This window comes from Equus przewalskii, chromosome 1, assembly GCF_037783145.1.
Source record: "Equus przewalskii isolate Varuska chromosome 1, EquPr2, whole genome shotgun sequence".
NCBI classification, from domain to species: Eukaryota; Metazoa; Chordata; class Mammalia; order Perissodactyla; family Equidae; genus Equus; species Equus przewalskii.
In genome coordinates this window covers 75,384,083-75,405,815 of record NC_091831.1, presented here as the reverse complement: position 1 = coordinate 75,405,815, position 21,733 = coordinate 75,384,083, and the positions used below count along the sequence as shown (strand labels likewise).

The window sequence follows — 21,733 nt, the reverse complement described above, 5'->3', positions numbered from 1 at the left end:
ATTACTAAGACCTAAGACTGATGCTTTGAGAGAATAAATACAAAATCTTAAAGATATTTTCTGAAAATAAGCTATTAGCATTTATAAATGAATCCTCTTGAGACATTTCTTAAAGAGAAATATGCATTCCTCGCAAGCTCACTCTCTAAAACTGCAAGTTAGCCTTTTGCTTCTTTGTCATAATTCTGCACTAAATTTCTATATTAAATTAGATCAAAGGCTTTCAAGCTCAATTAGAACATTCTATGGGACAGTTCTTAAATTTTAAAAAGGCATAAATAAATAAAATGCCTTGGGCAGATTTAATTTTATTTGAGCCCTCACTTTCCAGCTTCACCATGACATAGTACAGAGATTAGAGAACTTCAAAGCTTTGAAGAAAATCTGGTATTTACTTTCTTTCTCCTATGAGTAATTCTTGGTTAACCCCCAGCAGAAACATGATCATTTCTAATCCTAGAGGGGCTCCTTCCTGCCACCTAGCTTTTCTGGGCCCTTTCTAATTGTGGGTCAGGCAGGTGTGGTTGTTTTATAAACAGCCTATTGCCTCCACCCCCACAAGACACAGACAGATAAAGACGACAATCACAGTCCTGAAGGAAAGAAGCGCTTCCCTTGGGGGGCGCACACACAAAAATGACTGCTGAAGTAAAAATCCCAATTGTGCTGAATAACTGTCATTTCCTTGAAGAGCTGCTTTGAATGCAATCTCTGACACGAAGACCATGTACCTAAGACATTCCTTTACAGAAGAGTTACGGCTTTCCATTCTAAATGAGGTTTTGTTAGCTTTGGGTGCTAAAATTAAACATATCTGTAATATTAATAACATCAATCAGAAAAGACTATCATAAAGGTTTAAATAAGCACAGCAGTCTGTATAAAAACACCATGTATCATTTACTCTTTTTGCAATTCTCTACAACTGGTGTGGGAGCACAAACCAGGTGGGGATTTTGTAAAGAAGTCCAAGTGGGTGTTAAGGCACCAAAAGTAACATGGTACCAAACAACCAGAAACAAAAGTATGAAAAATAAATCTGAACTCTCAAAAGAGTATGAAACACCAAAAAACCCAAGTTTCAGAAGTAGCTCTGGAGTGGCTCTCCCAGTACAGCCTCCAGGTGCTGAACAGTCTTCTGGCACTGCTGCTCGACTTCCTCACATTCATCTACAAGAGAAAACATCACAGCGAACATGGCAGTCTTCCTGCCTCAGTTACCATTAGCCTAATTCTTTACATCTTGCATTCTCTGGCAATCATTCAATCAAGGGAGAGAAATGAAGCACATTAATGAAGCAGAAAGCATCAGGGAATACCTCCTCCGTATTCCTCTTTCCTTCCTTCCCTTCTACTTAGACTTGGAAGCTGAATAAGATAGACCCCCCCAGAATAGCAGTGCGCAAATGAAAATTCCAGACTCCCAGCAATGCCATTCTTGAGTAGCTCACACGGCTCCTCTCCCGGATGTAAGAAACAAAGGTGAATGTACTTTGTTTTAGATAGGGAGTGAATCGTTAATATGAAAGCATTTATCTATTTGCCTCCCTCATCCCTGCTTAGTAATAAGATGTACTGTTATTTCCTGGGCCGAGTGGTGGCACAGTGCTTACTGTGCCACAGGTGCAGCACTACACGAACCTGGACTTAAACCCCAGTTCCACCTGTGACACTCACTGTGCTAGTTTATTAAATTACTTAGTCCTTTTAAAACCTGTAGTTTCTTCCTTTATAAAACAGGCATAAGGCATACTGTATGCCTTGTTGTGAGGATTAAATGCGATCATCTATGGAGAACACTAAACGCTGGTCATTATTAACAGGCAGCTATCCTATTGCATCCTTAACGGCACGAGACATTTGATACAGTACCCTACATCTGGGACCAAAATTTCAATCATATAAATGTATGAGGTTAATGAAAAAAAATATTGTAGTCTTTTTGTACTATCACAAAAAAACACAAAAGTAAAGACAGTGAAGATTATACTGTAAACAAAATCTCAAATGGTCAGGAGGCTGTCCCTTCCTAACCTGCTCCCTCCACCCACTCAGAGTAGGAACCTGGCCTCTAGGGTCGGGCAGAGGATGGAGCCCAGGGCTAATCACACTTATCCATTATCATGGGCACATTTTCACAGAATTTTACTGTAATTATTTCTCAATAGTTTGGGAATTACCTTCCATCAGCTCAGCTAAGAAAGGAATGGATTCTGGTAGCAAAACAATATAATTCTCCTTTAGTTTTTCAGCCAGTGCTAATACGGTAATCAAAGCAGCAAATCGAACCTGAAAGGGATAAAATGATAAAGAATGAAAAAAACAAGTATTGCTATATTTATTATCTTAAGATCTGCCTCACTTGAGACAAGTTCTAACTTTTTAAACTGTTGTTTCACATGAGTTTGTTTCACTTTATGTCCATTCAACTTTCATCTTAGAAAACCAGTTTATTTACCAATTTGGGATTTGTTAATACTATGGCAACCTTATAGATCAGTGTTTTTCAGACTGTGTTCCAGTATTACAGGGCTTTAATGTGAATGTCTTTTTATAACATTTTCCTTTAAAAAAACGAATTTAACTGCACTGGAGCTCACCGCTCGCCTGGCTGACAGAGATGATGCCGCCCTGGCGGTGGAGTGTCCCAGGCCATCTCAGGCAGGACTCCCCACCCTCAGAATGCTGTGTGGTCACCACCATAGCTGTGAGGGGCCAAGGGACCAGCTCTGGTCACACACTGTCTCAGCCCTGAATAAAAAACACACTGTGTCACAATGTCCTAGTTTTGGAACTTGGAAAAAAAAGTTGAGGTGCTTCCCACATGACTTGTCTATGACAAGGAATGCAAGTAGTTGCTGCGTAGTGTTAGCCATTCACTTTGAAACAACAGCTGTACTAGTGCTTTCTGGTTTGGATAATTTAAAGAATATTTGGATACAGTAAAGTGAGTTGTTTAAAGAACATTTGTAACTACCTATGTTCAATCAGTATTTTCTTGATATTGTACAATCAAAACATTAAAATAAAAATAAATTTAATGCTACAACTTTATAAGAACTTACAGTTTAAAATCTGGGGTTTCATTAAAATAGCCTCATTGTTCTCATTATTTCCTAATAAATAAATGTTATGAATTTCAACTAATAAATCTACTAATAAAATTCTGTTTTGGTCTGTTTTATCCACTGAGGTTCTAGTGTGATAATTAGTTGGAGAAATGGAGATTCATTGCTAGAACAGTTTGAAAACTTTGACACTCGGGTATGGGATTTTAACTTCCACTCATCCCCGCCCCCCATGTTAGTGGGTGTCAACCATCACCACTTACCTTTCTTCCACAAAATCCTAAGCCTAATGTATACAATGGCGATGATACATTCCTCTAACTCAGAGGAACATTCTGTGGACAAACTGAAAGCATTTGTCTCTGGGAGCACAATGACGTTTAAATGGTGCTTAAAAAACACAAGGAAATACTGCAAGTCTTTTCAAGATTTACAAGTATTTAGAAAGTATTTCAGTACTTGTCTCTAACACACCATGGGGGTGGGGGGAAGACGACTATTTTTAAATAGCCTAAAGTAAAAGCCAAACATTTTTCAGGTTCAAACTTCTGCCTAACACAGCCCAACCTCTAGTCCTAGAAGACAAGCAGTGATGTTTGTCCCTGCTAGTTTACCACGGTCCTACGTCCATAACCACTTCAGGGTTGTTTAGGCTATATGGTGACAGCACAGTAACAGGGCTTGTCAACCACAGCTCCTAACCTTGGGTGAGGAGTCCCTCGTCTTTAGCAGAATCTGGTAGTTCAGTGGTTTCCACAGAGAGTCGTCTGCCATGGCCACTGAGAACTGTGCAATGCATGGTATCAGGTGCTTCGTCACCCGTTCCTGGAACTTCTCTTCTCCTCCAAGCCTGTTTTCCAGCTATTGAAAGACAAGGACTTGAGCAACAGGTTTCATTTCTGCTTGAAAAAATACCCAATGTGTAAATAATATTTTACTATCCTTCATAATATTAGTGTGCTCAAAAACCAGGTATTACTCTAATACTCTCTCTAGAGCAAATTTACCACCTTCTGGGACTCAAATAGAAAATCACATCGCCCTGAGCTTCATCTCTTTTCCTCCAGCAGAACATCTTAGAGAGTTTTTTTCAGAGGGCAGCCAAACTCTGAAACCACCTCAATAAACCCAGTTTTAAAAAAATGTAACCATTAGACCTTGTATCACACCTTTCACTCAAAAAATTCAAAAGTAAAACTCAGTAAACACCACTATGAAGATAAGTTATATCCATGAAAAATCAGAAACTGGTTCTGAAATTAAAATTTTGTAAAAAAGGAAAAACAAAACTTGGAGGGAAAAAAAAAGCCCAGCAACTGTCATTTTGGTAGATATAAAACCCATAAAAATTTAACCAATGGCTTCCTCATCTTTTAACAAAAGATGGTTCTTCTTGGTTACCTGATCCACCAGGGGCATCATCAAGGCTTCTGCTCTCTCTTTACTTAGAAAATGCTGAGTGTCAAAAAGGAAGATTTTATATAAACAGTTCAAAATAAACTGTAATAGCAAACAGCACTTTTCAGGGTCATTTTCAGAGTCAAAAAACGCTTCATCTGTAGATAGGGGAGAATGAAAACAAAAACAAAACAACTGAATTTCACAATTTGATCTCCAGTGTTTAAATTCAAGTCACTATTAAATCAGGAGGGTTTTCTAAAATGACCTAGATCATAATCAGGATGAAGACAGAACACAAATAAAAGGGATGGTCTCTCGGATAAGCGATTCCTCCTTTTAGAGTTAAGATTCTCAGTTGTTAAGATTGCTTAGTTTGGCAAGTTACCAGTTGTCAAGTGGGTTGATTAATAGTATTAAAGAACAAACCAATCTTAACTTCAATGTTTTAAAGTTACTTCCAATAACTTACAGCAATGCTCATTTTACTTTACCCTGCCTTCCAAGTGAGTCAATCACAGCATGTTTTCACTATGCTGAAACAAACACGTCAATGCTTAAGGCCTGACTATAAAATTCACCCTCCTCATGCTTATTATACTAACTGTACCTTGTGCAAGGTACATAGAGCAAGGACATCAACAGAACCGGAGTCAGCTACCAACCTGTTTTGGAGATGTTCACCTGGTTCAAGGTGTCAGCAAAAGGCTTCACTAAATGGCCAGCAAACAGAGTAAAAAGCCCTTTCAGTTTCTCAGCAATGCAATCTGCCACGTTGTAAAATGTCAACAGTCTGTCCTTTGGGGCATCCTCTGTTTTAGCCCAATCAAACAGCTAAAAAGATAATGTAGTATTAGTTTCTTCTACACATCCTGTAACACATATATGAGTCCATAGGAGATGTGGAGGAAGAAAGCGTACCTTGAAGAACAGAGGTCTGAATGTGACTTCAGAAAGTTTCACAACCATGGCTACTAGACAGTCAATGATGCAATTTTCCGTTTTTCCAATTTCCTCCAGATCATTCTGGGAATAGAAGAGCTGATTTATTAGAGTACTGACATCTAGCTCTAATAATTTTGGCAAGTACAACAGGTTACACAGCTGGTTTTTCTCTGGCTCTTAAATAGGTATAGATAAGTTTAGGATTTGGGGGACTGGAAATAAGCTTACCTCGGAGTGCTGTGCTCGAAAGTCCAGGGCCTCCAAGAAAAATACAGTCAGCTGAGACTGATGGGAGGCGAGCTCTTCCTTCTTCATGACCCCAATGTGCTCTTGCAAGATGCTCATAAATGGACCCATGTGATTCTACCAACAACACAGTAAAGAGGTGTGCCAATTTTCAATATTCCTAGAGTTCACTAATGCATTTATAAATGAATTAAACCACCACACTCCTCTTCAACTGAAAATTTAAAAGTTTCAGTACCATATCTCCCTTCTCCAAAGTCAAATACCCAATGTGGTCTAACCTTCCAGTTCTTCTCAATTTGCTTGTACGTTTTGTTGATGGCTGGCAGTAACACTCGAGGTGAGAGCGTGGTAGCCAGTGTCTTCTTAAGAGACGTGAGACGGACGTGAGCCTGTGAGGCAGAGCCCATTTCACTAGTGATTTTCTCCAAATGAATCACCTATAGGAACATCAAAACAGTGATGAAGGCCATAATGGGCACTCATTGAGAGCGTCTACACACCTAAGGAAAGTCAGAATGATGATGTGAGAAATCAATCCAAATGCTAGTGATTGGGAAAAGCTCAGTGCATTTCAGCTTCACATGGAATCCCTTTTAAAGCCAACCCCCCAATGTCTGTAGATAAAAATGAGCAGACGCTCCCTTCCCAGGTGGGAATCAGGGATGGGGGTAAATGGTGGGAGGTGGAAGGACACAGAGCATCCAGACTGATGATTTTCTTTGAGGACACGAATCCAGGGACCTTGAGAAGAATCAAGTTCTTTTTAAAAAAATCTAGAAAGCTCCCCAGATGCAGAGGTCTTTTTCTGTAAGAAGCCCTGGCTCTAGAGTAGGTGAACTGGTGGAGTCACTTGCATCATGGCAGCTTCGGCTCTTCACCTCATAAATGGCAGATGATCCATAAGACAGAACAGAACAAGGGGTCCTTCTCAGGCATCTTCAACTAGAAGTGCCACCTGCCCATTGTCTGTCTGCAAATAACCGATGGCCTGCAACCTAGGAATTCTGCTTTGAAAGACATCTGAGGATTAAGAAACCTTTCACAGTAGAAACAAATAGGGCACACCAGTTTCTAGAAGAAGTAATAAGAGGCAACCCAACCCCAAAGATATCTCAGGGGGAAAAAAAAGCAATAAAATACATTCTGCAAAATCAAAAAAAGAGCAGAGCCTCATGACAAAGTGATACCATATCACTGTCATGATTAAGCAGATAGGGACGGTGGAAATAGAAGAAAAAAACGAACATATACAGTAAAAACAAGCAAATCTTTTCAGAAATAAACTTCCTGCCAAACAAAAACTAAAAACTTAACAAATAAAATTACTAAATTTATAATCTTTCCCTTCCTGCTGCCACCTCACATACATGTCGTGGTCACTGTGACCCACCTGCGACAGCACGCCTTCTAGGTAGGGGCTGATGAAGTGCGGGAGAGTCTCAACAACCTTCTGCAGGGCCGCCAAGGCGCTGAGCAAATAGACCTCGGCCGAGACCAGCTCGCTGGTGTTCTTCATTGTTGTCAGCAATGATGGCATCAGACTGCACACAAAGAATGAGAGTTCTAGAGTAACTTTAAGCAGAAGCAGAGAATGGAGAATGGAGTAGAAGTTGTGAAAAAATCCAAACACCTGTGCTCGTTACATCTCTGTGTGTGTCACAGCCTACAAAGTATCGTCTACACATTGTACATGACTAAGCGCAAGAAATCTCCCAGTGCCAACAGTAGTGACAGAACAGTCATTTAAAAAAATAACATCTTTCAATTTAACACCTGCTAAGTGTCAGGCACTGTGCAAAAAGCCTTACACGCACTGCCCCACGGGAATCCCACGAGGTAGGTGCTGTGTCGGTTTTATAGATGGCAAAGCTCTAACAGGCCGAGTAGCCTGCCCAAGGCCCCACAGCCAACACACGCCAGAGCCAAGGAGAGAGCCAGCAGCATCCAACTTCCGAACGTGGGCAGCACGAGGCAGCTTCTGCCCAACTGGACTGGGCCCCTCGAAAGGAGCAGCACCTATTGCTTCCTAACAGCAGCTGATCAGAGGGGAGTGAAAACTGGAGGATAATAAACATCATAAAGGTAAACGAGAATGTTTTGTTTTTCAGTTTGAAGAAAACATCAATTCTTTAACAAATCTAATTTTAGGTAACTTTTACTTAGAGGCAAAAAAAGTCACTAAGGTATCATCTGTCAATCTGTACAGAAAGCCGGTGTGACGGCTCCTGCGGCAGGCCCCAGCCAGCATACCTGGGAAGCTGGGGGATGGCCAGTGCTTCCAGCGTGGAGGCCACCTCCGCTACACACAGCAGGGCACTTCCCAAGACATTCTTCTCCTCCTTCGTTTCGGGAGCAATCAGCCTCACTGCAGCGTTCAGCACTGGCACAAAAGGCTCCGGATTTTCTCTACCAAAGTTCTTGCACAAAAGCTTTAAGGTATACAACGCTGTCTGTCTGTTTATTGCTTGCTCTTCTACTGCCTTTTTTCTATGCTGCACAATGGCCAAAAGGACTGGAACCAGTTTTAGGAAATGGTAAACCTGAAGAGGACAGCCAAAATTCCCAAAGAATTAAAGCTGCAGAAAAAAATGCTAGTCCCTATCTCCATTTTTATTGCTTGAAACTGCCTAAATGGAAATCAGACCAAGGTCCTAAGCCACATGATTATACACAAGCAATTGTTTCTCTATCTGCTTCATTTATTACTAAGTGAATGCATGTACCTGTGCCCAATTTTTGATTTATAGAAAGCACTCTACTAGTCTGGAGTAAAAGAGGACTAGAGTTATGCTAAAGCCAAGGCAACGTATGGTCTATATTAAGCAAGAATTCCCTTAGGCTGAAATTCCATTCTGAGAGCTCTTACAACATATATACACGCTCCCGTCAGAATTAATATCCCATTTTAAAATGCATACACACATCACAGCATTGCATTCAGATAATGATATACTTATTTAAACCCACTAGAGAAGCCTAAGGGAGTTCAATGCAACTCTTTGATAAAGCCTAGAACAGTAACTGGGGCTGCTACGCAGTCTTCACTTACAATTTTCTTCTTCCAGGACGTATTCTGCTGTAGCTTGTTGTTCAAAAGATCCAAAGCTTTCCGGCGAACGGATGGCAGTGGGTTACCCAGCAGCCCTCTAATCACAGGAATGAACATTTCTGTGGGCAGCAAGGCATTGACCTATACGGCAGTTTTACATTTAACAACAACAACAAAAATAATAATAAAGGGAAGATCAATTCAGATTAACACAGACTTCTATTCATTGCATATCTTCTAGGGGTCAGGCATTTTGATACACATTTTCTTACTTAATTCTTACATTACCCTTTCAGGTAGGCATTACTAACCACATTTACTAAAAAAACAATAACAGCAACAACAACCTGATGCTAAGTGAATTGCTCAGTGCCACGGAGCTAAGTAATTTAGCTAGATTTTAAACAGAGATCCTAATGTCCAGGCCAGTGATATTTCTAATATACCACACACTCTACCTAATGGGTATTTTTCTTTTATTCCACATAAATAAAGTGGAACATTATAAAGTATTACATGACCGAACATTTAAGCACATTAAATATTAAGGCACATGATCTCCTAATTGGTACAGAAACAACTGTTTTCCAGACAAATTTATTTCTAGTCATCAAGAGATTCTTTTCCAAGAAAAATCTGAGCTGCATTAAGGGAAGCTATTGCTAAGTGTATTGTATAAAGTAGAACTTTGTTAAATAATTCCACAATGACATAAAAACAGCAACCAAACATAGCAGGTGGGGAGAAAGGAGAACCTACCTTATCTAGCATGTCATACGCTTTACTAAGGAGCGCTCGCCAAAACTTCACAGTTAGTTTGTCTACATTTTTCTCCATGGATTGTGCTATGGTGTTAATATAGCCAAGGACTGTTTCTAGCAACCTAAAACACAGGAGACGCATGTGAGAGTTTTGTGTACTATTTTTCCAGCTTTTTGATAAAAAGTTCGAAATTACTATCAAATAAAAATTTTAAAAAGAAAAGTAACATACCTCTGTTCAAGGCCTTTTAAAACCTGAGGACCACCACTTTCAACTACCTAATTTTTAAAGAAGGCGTCATTAGAACAATAGGGAAGCTGATAATAAAAAAATCATTTGAAGTGGGCTCGATGAAACTCATCTAAGACTATTGAACTCAAACTTCCAACAGTGTTTTCTGACAGCACAATTTAATCAGGTTCAGATCATCCCCATCATACAATAACTCTATTTCCCTTAATTAAATTATTCTGTTCATTTATTTTAGTTATATTCTATAGGTATTAGTAGTATCTTTAAAGTACTACAAAGATTCAGGAAAATATGGCAAACAATCAACACCCGTTTACCTACTAATTTTATGAAACACTCATCTTTCGTTAGCTCTTATGTAATAGCTCGCTTTTAATCTCAAGATGTTAAACATATGGATACAGCTGTCGTCCCCTTTGCACTGCTCCCTAATCCCAGTCTCTCACTACCTCAGGCCCCACAAACATGAATGTACATATCAGTCAGCAACACGCTTTTTGGATAACATTAGATTTTTGAGATCTACCTGTGATGACTTATGTTGTTCTGGTTCATTCATTTTTAACTGCACACAGTATTATTACTCTGTATATAGTGCAACTTATTTATTCATTCACCTCTGTTGGCAGACATTTAGCCTATGTAATCAAGGCTAAAAAAGAACGTTTTTATATCTCAAGCATCTAGGCAAGTTTTCGTAGAGCGTATATACTGAGAAGAGTTACTAATCACAGGAGATGAGCATCTTCAACCTGACTGGAACCTGCCAACTGCTTTCTAAAGTGGTCGTACTGACTCACGCTACCCATCCCTGGGTAAGAAACGACTGTCTCCCCATAGCCTTGCCACTTTGTGGTATTAACAGCTTTTCAATTTTTGCCAGTTTGATGGATATCATAGTGGCATGTCATTTAACATGCATTTTCCTCATTAGGGAGGTTGTTTGGTCAAGTATTAAATGGCCATTTGTGATCCTCTTTAGTGAATTCATATTCTTTGCCAATTGTTCTAATGGAAACTGATGCTTTCTGATTTATAGAGTAATAATCTACTCTTAGTCTGTGGCTTTCTTTGCATTTTGTTTATGGTGGCTTTTGCTGAACTGAAGTTTTTAGGAAATTCTCCTCCATCCTCTGGTCACAATGATTTTCCCCTTGATTTTCTCCTCAAAGTTCTAAGTATTCCTTTTCAGACCAAAGATTTTAAGCTACCTAAAATTGTCTCTTGTTTACAGTGTGAGATCAGTCTTTTTTCCACACATGGAACACAAATTGTGCTAGCTCTAGTTCTTGGACAAGCCTTTTTCCCCACTGCTTTGTAATGTCATCTGCCACACGACGCATTTCTTACACGCACACGGGTGTGTGTCAGGGCTTATGTTCAGTCACATTGATCCATGTGATCACTCTGCACCACCACTGTCCTTGGATAGCCTGTTTGATACACAGCAGTGTCTACAGTCATCCCCATCAAGCAAGCTTGCTAAACTAATTATTAGTTCTATGAGCTTCTTGATTCTCTTTTTTCTGATTCTTACACTTCCTTTTTTTTTGCAGGGAGAGATTTGCCCTGAGCTAACATCTGTTGCCAATCTTCCTCGTTTTTTATTTTTTCTCTCCAAAGCCCCAGGATATGGTTGCATAGCATAGTTGTAAGTCCTTCTAGTTCTTCTGTGAGCCACCACCACAGCGCTGCAACTGACAGACAAGTGGTGTGGTTCTGCGACCAGGAAACGAACCCAGGCCACTGAAGTTGTGAGAGCACCAAACTTTAACCAGTAGGCCACCAGGGCTCTCACACTTCATTTCTTTTGCTCAATTGAAAGAAGGGCCTCCTTGTTCCAGACTTTAACAGGCACACTGCTAATGTCTCATCGTGAAGTGTGATGTAAACTACAGATTTCTGACAGATATCTTTATCAGGCCAAGGAAGTTTCCATCCACCTTGCATTGCTAAGAAGATTTTTTTCCTTAAATCATGAATAAATATTGAATTCCTTGAATCATTTTCCTATAAATATTTCAATCATCATACGGTTTCCCCTCTTGATCTTTTCATGCATAATAAGAGATACATAACAGATATTCTAACGTTCAGCCAATATTATATTCCTGGTCAGGATCGTGGCCCTTCTTTCTCAATGCTTCTGTATTTCTTCATTTTGTTTCTGTATTTCCTCCTTTCTCTTTCATTGTTTAAAGTTAAAACACAAACTGAAAGGTGCACAAATCATATGTGTAAAGCTCACTATATTCAGGTAAAAAAAATAGCATATTGGGGCTGGCCTGGTGGCACAGTGGTTAAGTTTGCACATTCTGCTGCGGCAGCCCTGGGTTTGCCAGTTCAGATCCCGGGGGTGGACCTACGCACTGCGTGTCAAGCCATGCTGTGGCAGGCATCCCACATATAAAAGTAGAGGAAGATGGGCATGGCTGTTAGCTCAGGGCCAGTCTTCCTCAGCAAAAAGAGGAGGATTTGCAGCAGATGTTAGCTCAGGGCTAATCTTCCTCAAAAAAAATTAAAAAAGCATATTATTAGTACCTCAGAATCCCTCCTCTACTTGACCTCCATTACTACTCTTTTCCTCCTTCTCAAAGATAAATACTATCCTTACTTATAAAACCACAGATTTATTTTGCCTATTTCTGAACTTTATACAACTGGAATCATGGATGCACCCTTTTGTGTCTGCCATCGTTCCTCCTATAATGTTTATGAGAGTCATCAGACGGCTGTGTCTCACCGAGGTTCACCCATGTCCATTTATGACAACAGACACTTCATCCACTCCAGTGCTGACAGACACTTGGGTTGCTGCCACTTCTGGGCTACCATGAATCATGTATTACTAACATTCTTGAAGATGTCTTTTGGTGCACATGTTCATACATTTCTGTTGGGTATATACCATTTGAAAATGGAATTACCAAGTCATAGGGTTTATATATGTACAAACTTAGTAGATCCCGCCAAACGGTTTTTCATGGTGAATTGTACTATTCTTTTTCTACTATCTTTAAAGGCATGTCTCATGTTTTGATGAGATTATTTACCAAGCTATTTTTACTAGTTTAAAACACAGTTCCTTTAGAAAAAGCAAAACCGTTTTATCATAAACACATTTAAAGAACACATCACCTTTCTGATAAAATTATTGGAAGCCAGGAGCTGAGACATGAAGGACACTGACAGAAATTTGAAATGCCGCAGTTGCTTGCTAGTGTGAGCGTCTACATTAAAAACCTGTAGCATCTGTTCCTGTGATTCACTCTTATTGGACACTGTTTTGGGAATGGTTTCTGAAAAAGAGCAATACAACAAGTGACTGCACTCAACTTCACTTGACTCTTTAGTGTAGACACAGATATAAGGAGAATGGTAAATGGGATACAATTCTGAGAGAGAAATTTGTTCATCTATTATACCCAGTTTTTCCTCTTCTAAATTAGTGAAAGATGTGAGTGTACTTATCAACAAAGTACCCAACGGCCCTGAGAAGACAGTGTATGACAAAAACAAACAAAAGCAGGGCAACTGAGATAAGCAAATGGAAGACAAAAATACTACAAGAGGAGCCTTTAAATGTTGGCTCCATACCCAACTTCTGAAGCCTCAGAGGCATTTACTTGGTGGCCCACAATAGACTGAAGCGGGGTCAATTCTAGCCTTCAATGTTTAATTCTAAAAGTTTGAAAATGTATATCCTAAAACTTTGTAGAATCTCGTATTCAAGTGTGTCTACCATGAAAGGGGTTAGGGGTGCAGTGTTGGGAGGCTATGGTGGGCCACTTAAAAATTACTGTCCAAGAGTGACTCAAAACGAAGACTTCTTCCTGAAGCATGTCACCATGTACATCTCCCCAGGCACCTTCCAGTCTGTCCCTGCCTAACCTGAGCCGCCTGCAGGATGAGTCAGATGACTGCCTGGCCAAGCAGGGAAGACGGGGCAAACGGTCAGCCACCCAGATAACAGTCCCCGCGGAGTCCTCAGAACCTCCTTTCTAATGCACCTTCCTGTTCTGCTTCGAAGGGCAGAGAACTAAGAACGCTCAACACATCTACCCTTTCTTAAGGCAATCACATTGGTGCCACAATTAGTGGAATTTTCAAGACCATATATATGGTAAAATTTGAATATTTAGTTACCACTGCTGTGGTATCTATTTTTTTCCTTCTTGTAAACGTCTTCACAGATACTTTAATGGGAAACTAAGAGATAGCTAATAAAGTCCTGCTAACTGTCATTGTACCATAATTCATCCTTGACACTTGTAACACTCCACAGCCAACACACAGCGTAAAGGCACAGAGGGATAAAAGCCAGTGTGTGAGGAAAGGCAAGGAGAAACCCGACTTATTATTTTCCATAAAGATTTGAGAACATATACAACCACATACTCAAATTAAACATTATTAACTTCCTTAAAATCCTTCCAAAGATGTACTATGGGTTCTAAGGACAACCTGCATTGTCTTCTGCTTCTCCCGAGCCTTCAGATTAAACAATGATTCACACCTGACTCCTGCTTACCTTCTTTTTCCTCAGGCAGCTTTATTAAGTACTGGAGGATATTCATCAAGCTTTGTATCTGGTGCTGGACACTAAATTCACAACAGACTGAAATCCAAAATTCAGTGTCTGCCTCTAAAATAGCATCCTGTTCAGAGAAGAGAAATAGGTAACAAAACTGTACCTATTAAATTTATGTTTTAATAAGTACAAGTAAGGGAAATGTTTTAAAAATATTTCTTAGCACACAAAGTCACTATATATTGTTCCTTACAGTCACATGCATCACCAGAGGAATGAGGTACTGAGCTCCTTACAGGAAGAAGCCAATTTATGAGAATTATAAGGGCCTAATTCCAGGATAACCTGCATTATGATTTCTGGCAGAACTGCACGTACGACTTTATTCAGAGTAGGTCTAGATCCAGTCCTAGAGCCCATGTCTAAGAAGTCATTTAAAAACAGCCCTGGACCTGTAAGTTTTACCCTCATCTATGCGAACAGGGCTCTTCAAAACAGTCACCTGTGTTGTGATTTCAATGATACTGACAATCTTCCCTTTCCCCACGAAAGGCCCTTAGAACCACTTTCAAGAGAGAGTTTCATTACTTTACAGCAGTACGCTGTTGGGCTTAAAAGAACCACGCAGCATGGCACTAGTATCAGACCTGTTTCTTAGAAAAGTCAAATCACCCTCAGGAGATATTTTGTTGCTACTGAGGATATTCAGATGGCCACAGGCTCTGAAAGCAGTTTTAAAGAATGCCAAAAACATCTTTAAAAGTAGTTCTGAGCAAGCACTGTTAAGTAATGCACAGTAAGCATTCACCAGCACCATGTTTAAACTGGAAAATGTCACAAAATCTGTGTGAGACATCACCGTTTTCCTTATCACCCCACCCTATATTCTCACCTTTTCTCCATAGGCAGCCACCAGCACTGTTTTAGTGACATACTGTTCAAAAAGCAAGACGAGGAGAACCCAGAGGAATCTTTCTGCACCTAGTGTATCAACTAGCTGAACAAGGATGGGCCGGCGCCTGTGCTCCGGAACGTGTGGCAGTGCATCCACGAACACATTAATGATTTTCACCACGATTTCTTCCACATTTCTTGTGACTTCTACAGAGTCTCCACCATCAGACTACAGAAGAGCAAGCAGGGAGAGTGAGTAGGAGCAACAACCTTCACCAAACAAGCTTTAAGTGGAAACGAAAAGGCCTTCACGTGTGCCCAAAAAACTTATCAAAATAACTTTAATAATCAAAGACCAGTCAGGAAATACGCAATGAGTAGAGCTATGTCCCTGGCACTACTTGGCCCTGAGGGGAATACAAGGCATAGGATGTGAGCCCTGCCTCAAAGGTGATTTATCATCCATATGAAACAAGAAACACACCTGAAAAGACAACAGGAGGCACTACATGGCAGATCCCAATATGCGCCGTCTGGGAAGCTGCAAAAATCAAGCAGGATTCTGTGCCTTGAGAAGAATGGGTACAATCTAGAGAAGCAGAGCACAGAAAGGCCAACAACTCCCTATTGCTTCCACAATAAATCCAAACCATTTTACTCTGGTATTGGTGCTCCAAACATGCTTGTTGAGTGGAAGAACGAATAAATACTTGAGTGTACCACTAAACAACGCCTTCCACTCCTACTTGTCTCAACTCTTGGCTCTTCACCAAACTGATCTAGATGACATTCTTCACACACACTGTGCACATTCCTAGACTAGGCCTTTTCACATGCTATTGATGGCTCTGCCATCTCACTGAGCATATCCTAGCCTTCTTTCACACCAGTTCAAATTTTATTTCTTATGTAACTTTGTGGTCTCCTTGGCCCATATGGACTTTCGCCTATTCTGAACTCTTCGGCATATTTATCTGTTCTTTTGGCATATGTCATATTAATGCATATAATTATTTTTTTATATATACGTGTCCTGTACTGGCTAATTTGTTAGACACAGAGAACACCAATCTAATAGCAAGATTCAAAGGAGAAGGGGCCGAGTATGGGTAAACAGAAAACTCAAGACGACGACCAAGCTCTTTCATCTTCAAGGCTGCTTTTTAGTTTCAATTGTTGATTTCCTATGGCAAAGACTACGTCTCACTCATCTCTTTGACTACTTAGCGCTTAGAAAATGCTTAAAAAATGTTTGTTGAAGCGCATATTAACAAATTTGCCACCATCGCTCCAGAATGTCCTGTCTTCATCAACCTGCATAAGGGTATTATCGAACTCATGCAACGTCCTGAAATACACAGTCAATGTAAATCCATTTTGTGAGAGTAATGTTAAGGCGCTTTTATAGTTACACCCTTGCAGCACAGCAGAACCAGCTATGCATGGTTACTCATATTTTTGGAAAAGACATTATTTCCAAGATTACTTCTCAGCTTCACCATTCTAAAATTTAACAGGCATGAATACTTGACATTTCAGAAAGGCTTTTAATGTCATTGATTTACTACTACTTGAATTTCATACTACATAAAATTTTTCAACTTAAAAATAATAGTAATGTCAGTATAAAGACAGCTTACCTGAATAAGTGCTGGAATAACCATTTTCACTGTCTTGTTAATAACTTGAAAACTGTAAGTATCATCTAAACGCATGACATTGGCTCCCATAAATGTAAAAATAGACATAATGTTGTGTAGAACTTTATCCTGAAAGAAAACACATCTTTCAACATCTTCTATTTTAAACACATCAAATATCAATGACTCATTATAACGCAACAACAATAAGAGAAATAATTTAAAAATGGGCAAAGGAGGGGCTGGTCCCACGGCCTAGTGGTTAAGTTTGGTGTGCTTTGCTTCAGTGGCTCGGGTTCACAGGTGAGGATCCTGGGCATGGACCTACACCACTCGTCAGCCAAACTGTGGGGGCAACCTATATATGAAGTGGAGGAGTGGAGGAAGACTGCACAGATGTTAGCTCAGAGTTAATCTTCCTCAGCAAACAAAAAATGGCCACAGGATTTGCAAAGACATTTCTCCAAAGATAAACAAACGGTCAATAAGCACATGAAAAGATGCTCAGCATACTAGTAATTGGGAAATGCAAAATCCAAATCACAAGATACCACTTCACACCCACTAGGATGACTATAATAAAAAAGACAGACAGTAATAAGCCTCAGGGAGGATGTGGAGAAATTAGAACCCTCATTTACTGCTGGTGTACAGTGTAACTGATTTGGAAAGTATTCTGGCAGTTTCTCAGAAAGTTAAAAATAAAGTTAGCATCTAAGCCAGCAATCCACTCCTAGGTATACTCCAAAGAGACCTGTAAACATGTTTACACAAAACCTTGCATACAAATGTCCATAACAGTATAATTTTATCATAACAGCCAAAAAGTAGAAATAACTTAAATGCCCATCAACCGGTAAAAAGATATACAAAATGTGGCATATAAATACAATGGAATACTATTCAGCCATAAAAAGAAATACTGAGTCAAGCGTCAACACAGATGAACCTTGAAAACATTATGCTAAGTGAAAAAAGTCAGACACAAAAGACCACATATCATATGATTCCATTTATAAGACATTTCCAGAATAAGTAATTCCATCAAGACAGAAAGTAGATTAGTGGTTGCCAGAGGCAGGGCTGGTGGCGGCAGAGGGAATTGGGAGTGAATGCTAATGGGTATAGGTTTTTTTTTGCGGTGATGAAAATGTTCTGGAAGTAGATAAATGGTAATGGTTACACAACTTTGTCAATATACTAAAACCACTGAGTCCATACTACAAATGGGTTAATTTTATGGCAAACTATATTTCAATAAAAACAAAGGAAAAAATATCAATGATTTACTGTGTCTGGATTATCAACCCCTTTGAGAGCCACTGACTATTCCAAGGAAAAAAAATTCTATACACATAAATCTTGCACATGATTTTAGTAGATTAAAAGACCCCCTAAAGCTCATGGAGAAACCACAGATTAAGAACCTGTGGCCTGCATCCCCAATATAAAAATAGCTTCAATCTCTTCAAAAATCTTTAAATGATGTAGTTCTATTAGGGACAATGGATTTGCAGAGATTTCTTTAACTGAGGTAGTTTGTAATCAAATTAATTTCCTTAAGTCACAGGTTGAAAGCTGTCTGAGGGTTATCTGAGGATTCATGGGACAGTAATTTTTTCCAAATAGCACTAATACTACCACTTATTAGAAAGTAACATTGTGTCAGGCACTGTGCTAAATGCTAACCGTCAATCATCCAATCCTATCCTCACAATAATCCTATGAAGAAGGTTACTTTATTCTCTATTTTACAAAAAGGGAAACCGAAGCTCAGCAAGATCAACCAGCTCACACTGTCTCAGCTATTCAAGAGGCAGGGCTGTAAGATCCCAAACTGAGTTCAAACCAGCAAGCATCTACGCATTTTCATGGAAGAAATTATCTGAAGTATCTGCTAGAACCTTAAATCATTAACACTTACAGGAAATATCCCAGCAACAGTACCCAAAAGTAAAAGGGCATGGTGATGGGTCTGAGGCATCTCTGAAACGCGGATGCACTGAACTATCAATTCCACATTGAACTTCTCCTCATCAAGAACATCTACAGTGGTGAGAAATAAAAAATCTCTTAAGTGGGAGGTACATTCACACTCAAAGTAAATAATTTTTCCACCTTTTCCTTCCAATGAAGTACATACCTTTTGGTATTTTGCCACCATCTGGAGAGAGTTTTTGGCAGATGTTGAGCAAACAACTAAGAATTAATTGTTTGGTGTATTCCATGTTTCCCTGCTCCGGTAGCAAAGGTTCTAAACACCTTTGGGACCCCCAGAAGAGAAATGATGGAAAATGAAACAGTTGTACAGTTTCAGGGATACACTAATGACCATTGTTCAGAACACATATTAAATAAGGAATAAACTAAAATAACATTAAACATAAAGTCTATAAACCAAGAAGTAAGATTTCTCTCACTTTTTCTCATACAGGCAGCTGCTTATGTCAAATTACCTCTCTTCTCTATTGTACTTTCCATCAACCTATTTGGAATCTTCTCAGAGGACAAGCCTGAGAATTACTTTGCTTTCCAGATGAAAGCACAAATCCACAATTCAATGTCATACACTATAGCTATCTAATAATATATACCTACAAAATACAGTGGGCGTCACACTGCACCTTCAAATACCAGTAATGATGCCCCAGGGACACAGTATTGAAAGTTAGGAAAGGAAGGAGGCTGTAAGGTGAGTCATCATTTATACACGATACAGGATGAAGCTCAGGTTTGGCACTGGCAATGGGTACCTGAAACCATTCCTTAAATCTTCAACTAGAGTACTCAATTTGCTTTATTTTACAGACTAGTTAAGCAAGAAGAGAATATCTTGAAAACACAATGTTAAATAAAATAAGATGGGTAAGAAGTAGAATCCTCTTCTCTCACAGATGAAGGGCAAGTGTCATTACCTTGATAGCAGGTTAAAAAGAGTCGGTATCAATATCTGAGGATTTTTGAGTTTCTTTTTGTGCTGCAGTAATTCTAGGATGAGGGTTACTCTTTGCCAGTAAGAATCTCCAACTTCCTGAACAGATTCTAGATCTTGTGATTTTCTGGGAAACGGATAAGACAAAAAGTTGGAAAAGCAAACACAATGCCAAGCAACAATTATCGTACCTGATTATACCAAAATGATGGGTATCAAAAAATCACAACAGTTTCAAAACATTCAAAGCCTCAGGAACAACAGCACATTCTCACTGCATTCATAGCTCTTACTTCTGCTGCATTTTTTGCCTTCTTGTTTGCTGAATTGTGCCTAAGGGCTTAGTCTTATCTGGTGGCTCCAGTTCTATTCTGACTTGTTCGGCGTTAACAGAAATCTGAAATATGAAGGAAGAATGGTTGATGATAGAATTCCATGGGATAAACTTAGAGCAGTAAACATTAAGAAAGACAATGAAAACGTTTATGTCCACTTTTATGTCTCTCGACAACTCTAGGGCCCAGCCCAATCCCAAAGGCAAACACCACTGACAATTTCTTATGTATTCTTTTGGAAATTTTCCATATACTAATAGCTCTATAAAGATCAAAAAAAGAACGCAAACAGGAGCAGATTAAAAATTGCTCTGTACCTTAATTTGTTCCACCTAATGTATCTTAGAAACCTAAATAAATATGTTAAAATTCTAAGAACTGCTGAGTCTGGATACTAGGATTTCACCATACTACTATTTATTTTGTGAATGTGTTTTCTCCTAAAAAACACAACAAAACAAAACAGAGAATAACCAGGTGGTTATTCTGATGTAGAGCTAGGTTTTAATACACATATAAAGCCCTGAGCAGATTCTCAATCCCATTAAATGTCATTAAACAACTATCTAAATTAAGTAATCTGTTACCAAGGTGAACACCAAGCCATCACTCATTCCTATTCCTTGCATAAAACTGGTAGATCCTACGTAATACAAGTAAGATCCAAACTAACACACACCCTACCTCATTAAAACTATAATACTTCATACAATAAAAATAACGGTGAAGACTTCTAATTCTGATTTTCTACTTCTCTATGACCACCTTTTCCACGATTCTTGATAATGGTAACAGCCAACTGTCTAAAAGCAGTGTCAAATGGAGGATACTTAAACATGGGGTTACTCGGAAGAGAACAGACATTAATAAACAAATTACAGAAAGTTTGCAACTTACCCCTTTAAAAACACTGCTAATAGTCTGAGCACAATGTGAATTTTTACAGTTCACCAATAAATCAAACAACATACGCAAAAGCATCTGCTGAACTTTTTCATCTGATATAGATGCAAAAAATGGCTTTGTAATCTAGAGGTAGAAAAAAGGCAATTGAGCTCAATGAACAAACTTGAATTCCACAAAATGACCTTTATATCATTCTTTCTTACAATGTAAAATTGTTCCCAATTTTATCAGTTAAAATGCAATTCTTTTTAATGATCCAAATACATCGTGTAGTTTTGTAAAATGGGTCAAATATATCATATTCCTTTAAAACATGTCTACTCCACTTTATCTTCTTCAAGTCAAACATTTCAAATTTCTAAAAGCTTGAACATGCTTTAGTTTCTGAAAGAAGTCACTGACCTTTTCGAGGGCTGTAATCTGAATGGTTGGCATTCCTGTGTACAGTTCCTTTGTTGTATGCATAGCTTTTATAAACATATCTAGACTCTTTGGGTCCTTATGTAAAAGGGAAGCTGAATATTCATTATATTTTCCCAGAATGAGATGCAAAACAATGGCCTCATCTTTCAGGACAGCTGTGGGCTCCTTCTGAATCTTTTCTAATAGTTGTTCACCCATAGGCAATAGCTGAGAAAGCACCATCTAAAATTTGGAACATTTATTATTAAATAGTTATCTATACTGATAATAGTTTTGCTTGCTTTACAAAGACATCCAAAGATATCATATTGGAAGACTGGGAGCTCAGCCTAGAGAAAAAACCCCAAAA

At 39.0% G+C, this 21,733-nt stretch overlaps 1 protein-coding gene across 1 annotated transcript in view; it reads right to left on the bottom strand.

The window, feature by feature from the left end:
* Positions 1–881: 881 nt before the first annotated feature.
* Positions 882–21,733, bottom strand: part of HEATR1 (HEAT repeat containing 1) — a 52,363-nt gene continuing 31,511 nt past the window's right edge. The window contains exons 23-45 of the mRNA XM_008528898.2: positions 21,364–21,606; positions 20,953–21,084; positions 20,014–20,117; positions 19,704–19,847; positions 18,932–19,050; positions 18,713–18,834; positions 16,789–16,917; positions 15,147–15,377; positions 14,255–14,381; positions 12,862–13,022; positions 9,703–9,749; positions 9,469–9,592; positions 8,710–8,850; positions 7,911–8,200; positions 7,051–7,201; positions 5,939–6,097; positions 5,640–5,774; positions 5,388–5,492; positions 5,132–5,300; positions 4,470–4,624; positions 3,771–3,929; positions 2,181–2,289; positions 882–1,170 (exon numbers count right to left, since the gene is read on the bottom strand). Of these exons, the coding sequence (XP_008527120.2) occupies positions 1,082–1,170; positions 2,181–2,289; positions 3,771–3,929; positions 4,470–4,624; positions 5,132–5,300; positions 5,388–5,492; positions 5,640–5,774; positions 5,939–6,097; positions 7,051–7,201; positions 7,911–8,200; positions 8,710–8,850; positions 9,469–9,592; positions 9,703–9,749; positions 12,862–13,022; positions 14,255–14,381; positions 15,147–15,377; positions 16,789–16,917; positions 18,713–18,834; positions 18,932–19,050; positions 19,704–19,847; positions 20,014–20,117; positions 20,953–21,084; positions 21,364–21,606 (3,345 nt within the window). The 3' untranslated portion in view covers positions 882–1,081. The remainder of the gene's footprint in view (positions 1,171–2,180; positions 2,290–3,770; positions 3,930–4,469; positions 4,625–5,131; positions 5,301–5,387; positions 5,493–5,639; positions 5,775–5,938; positions 6,098–7,050; positions 7,202–7,910; positions 8,201–8,709; positions 8,851–9,468; positions 9,593–9,702; positions 9,750–12,861; positions 13,023–14,254; positions 14,382–15,146; positions 15,378–16,788; positions 16,918–18,712; positions 18,835–18,931; positions 19,051–19,703; positions 19,848–20,013; positions 20,118–20,952; positions 21,085–21,363; positions 21,607–21,733) is intronic.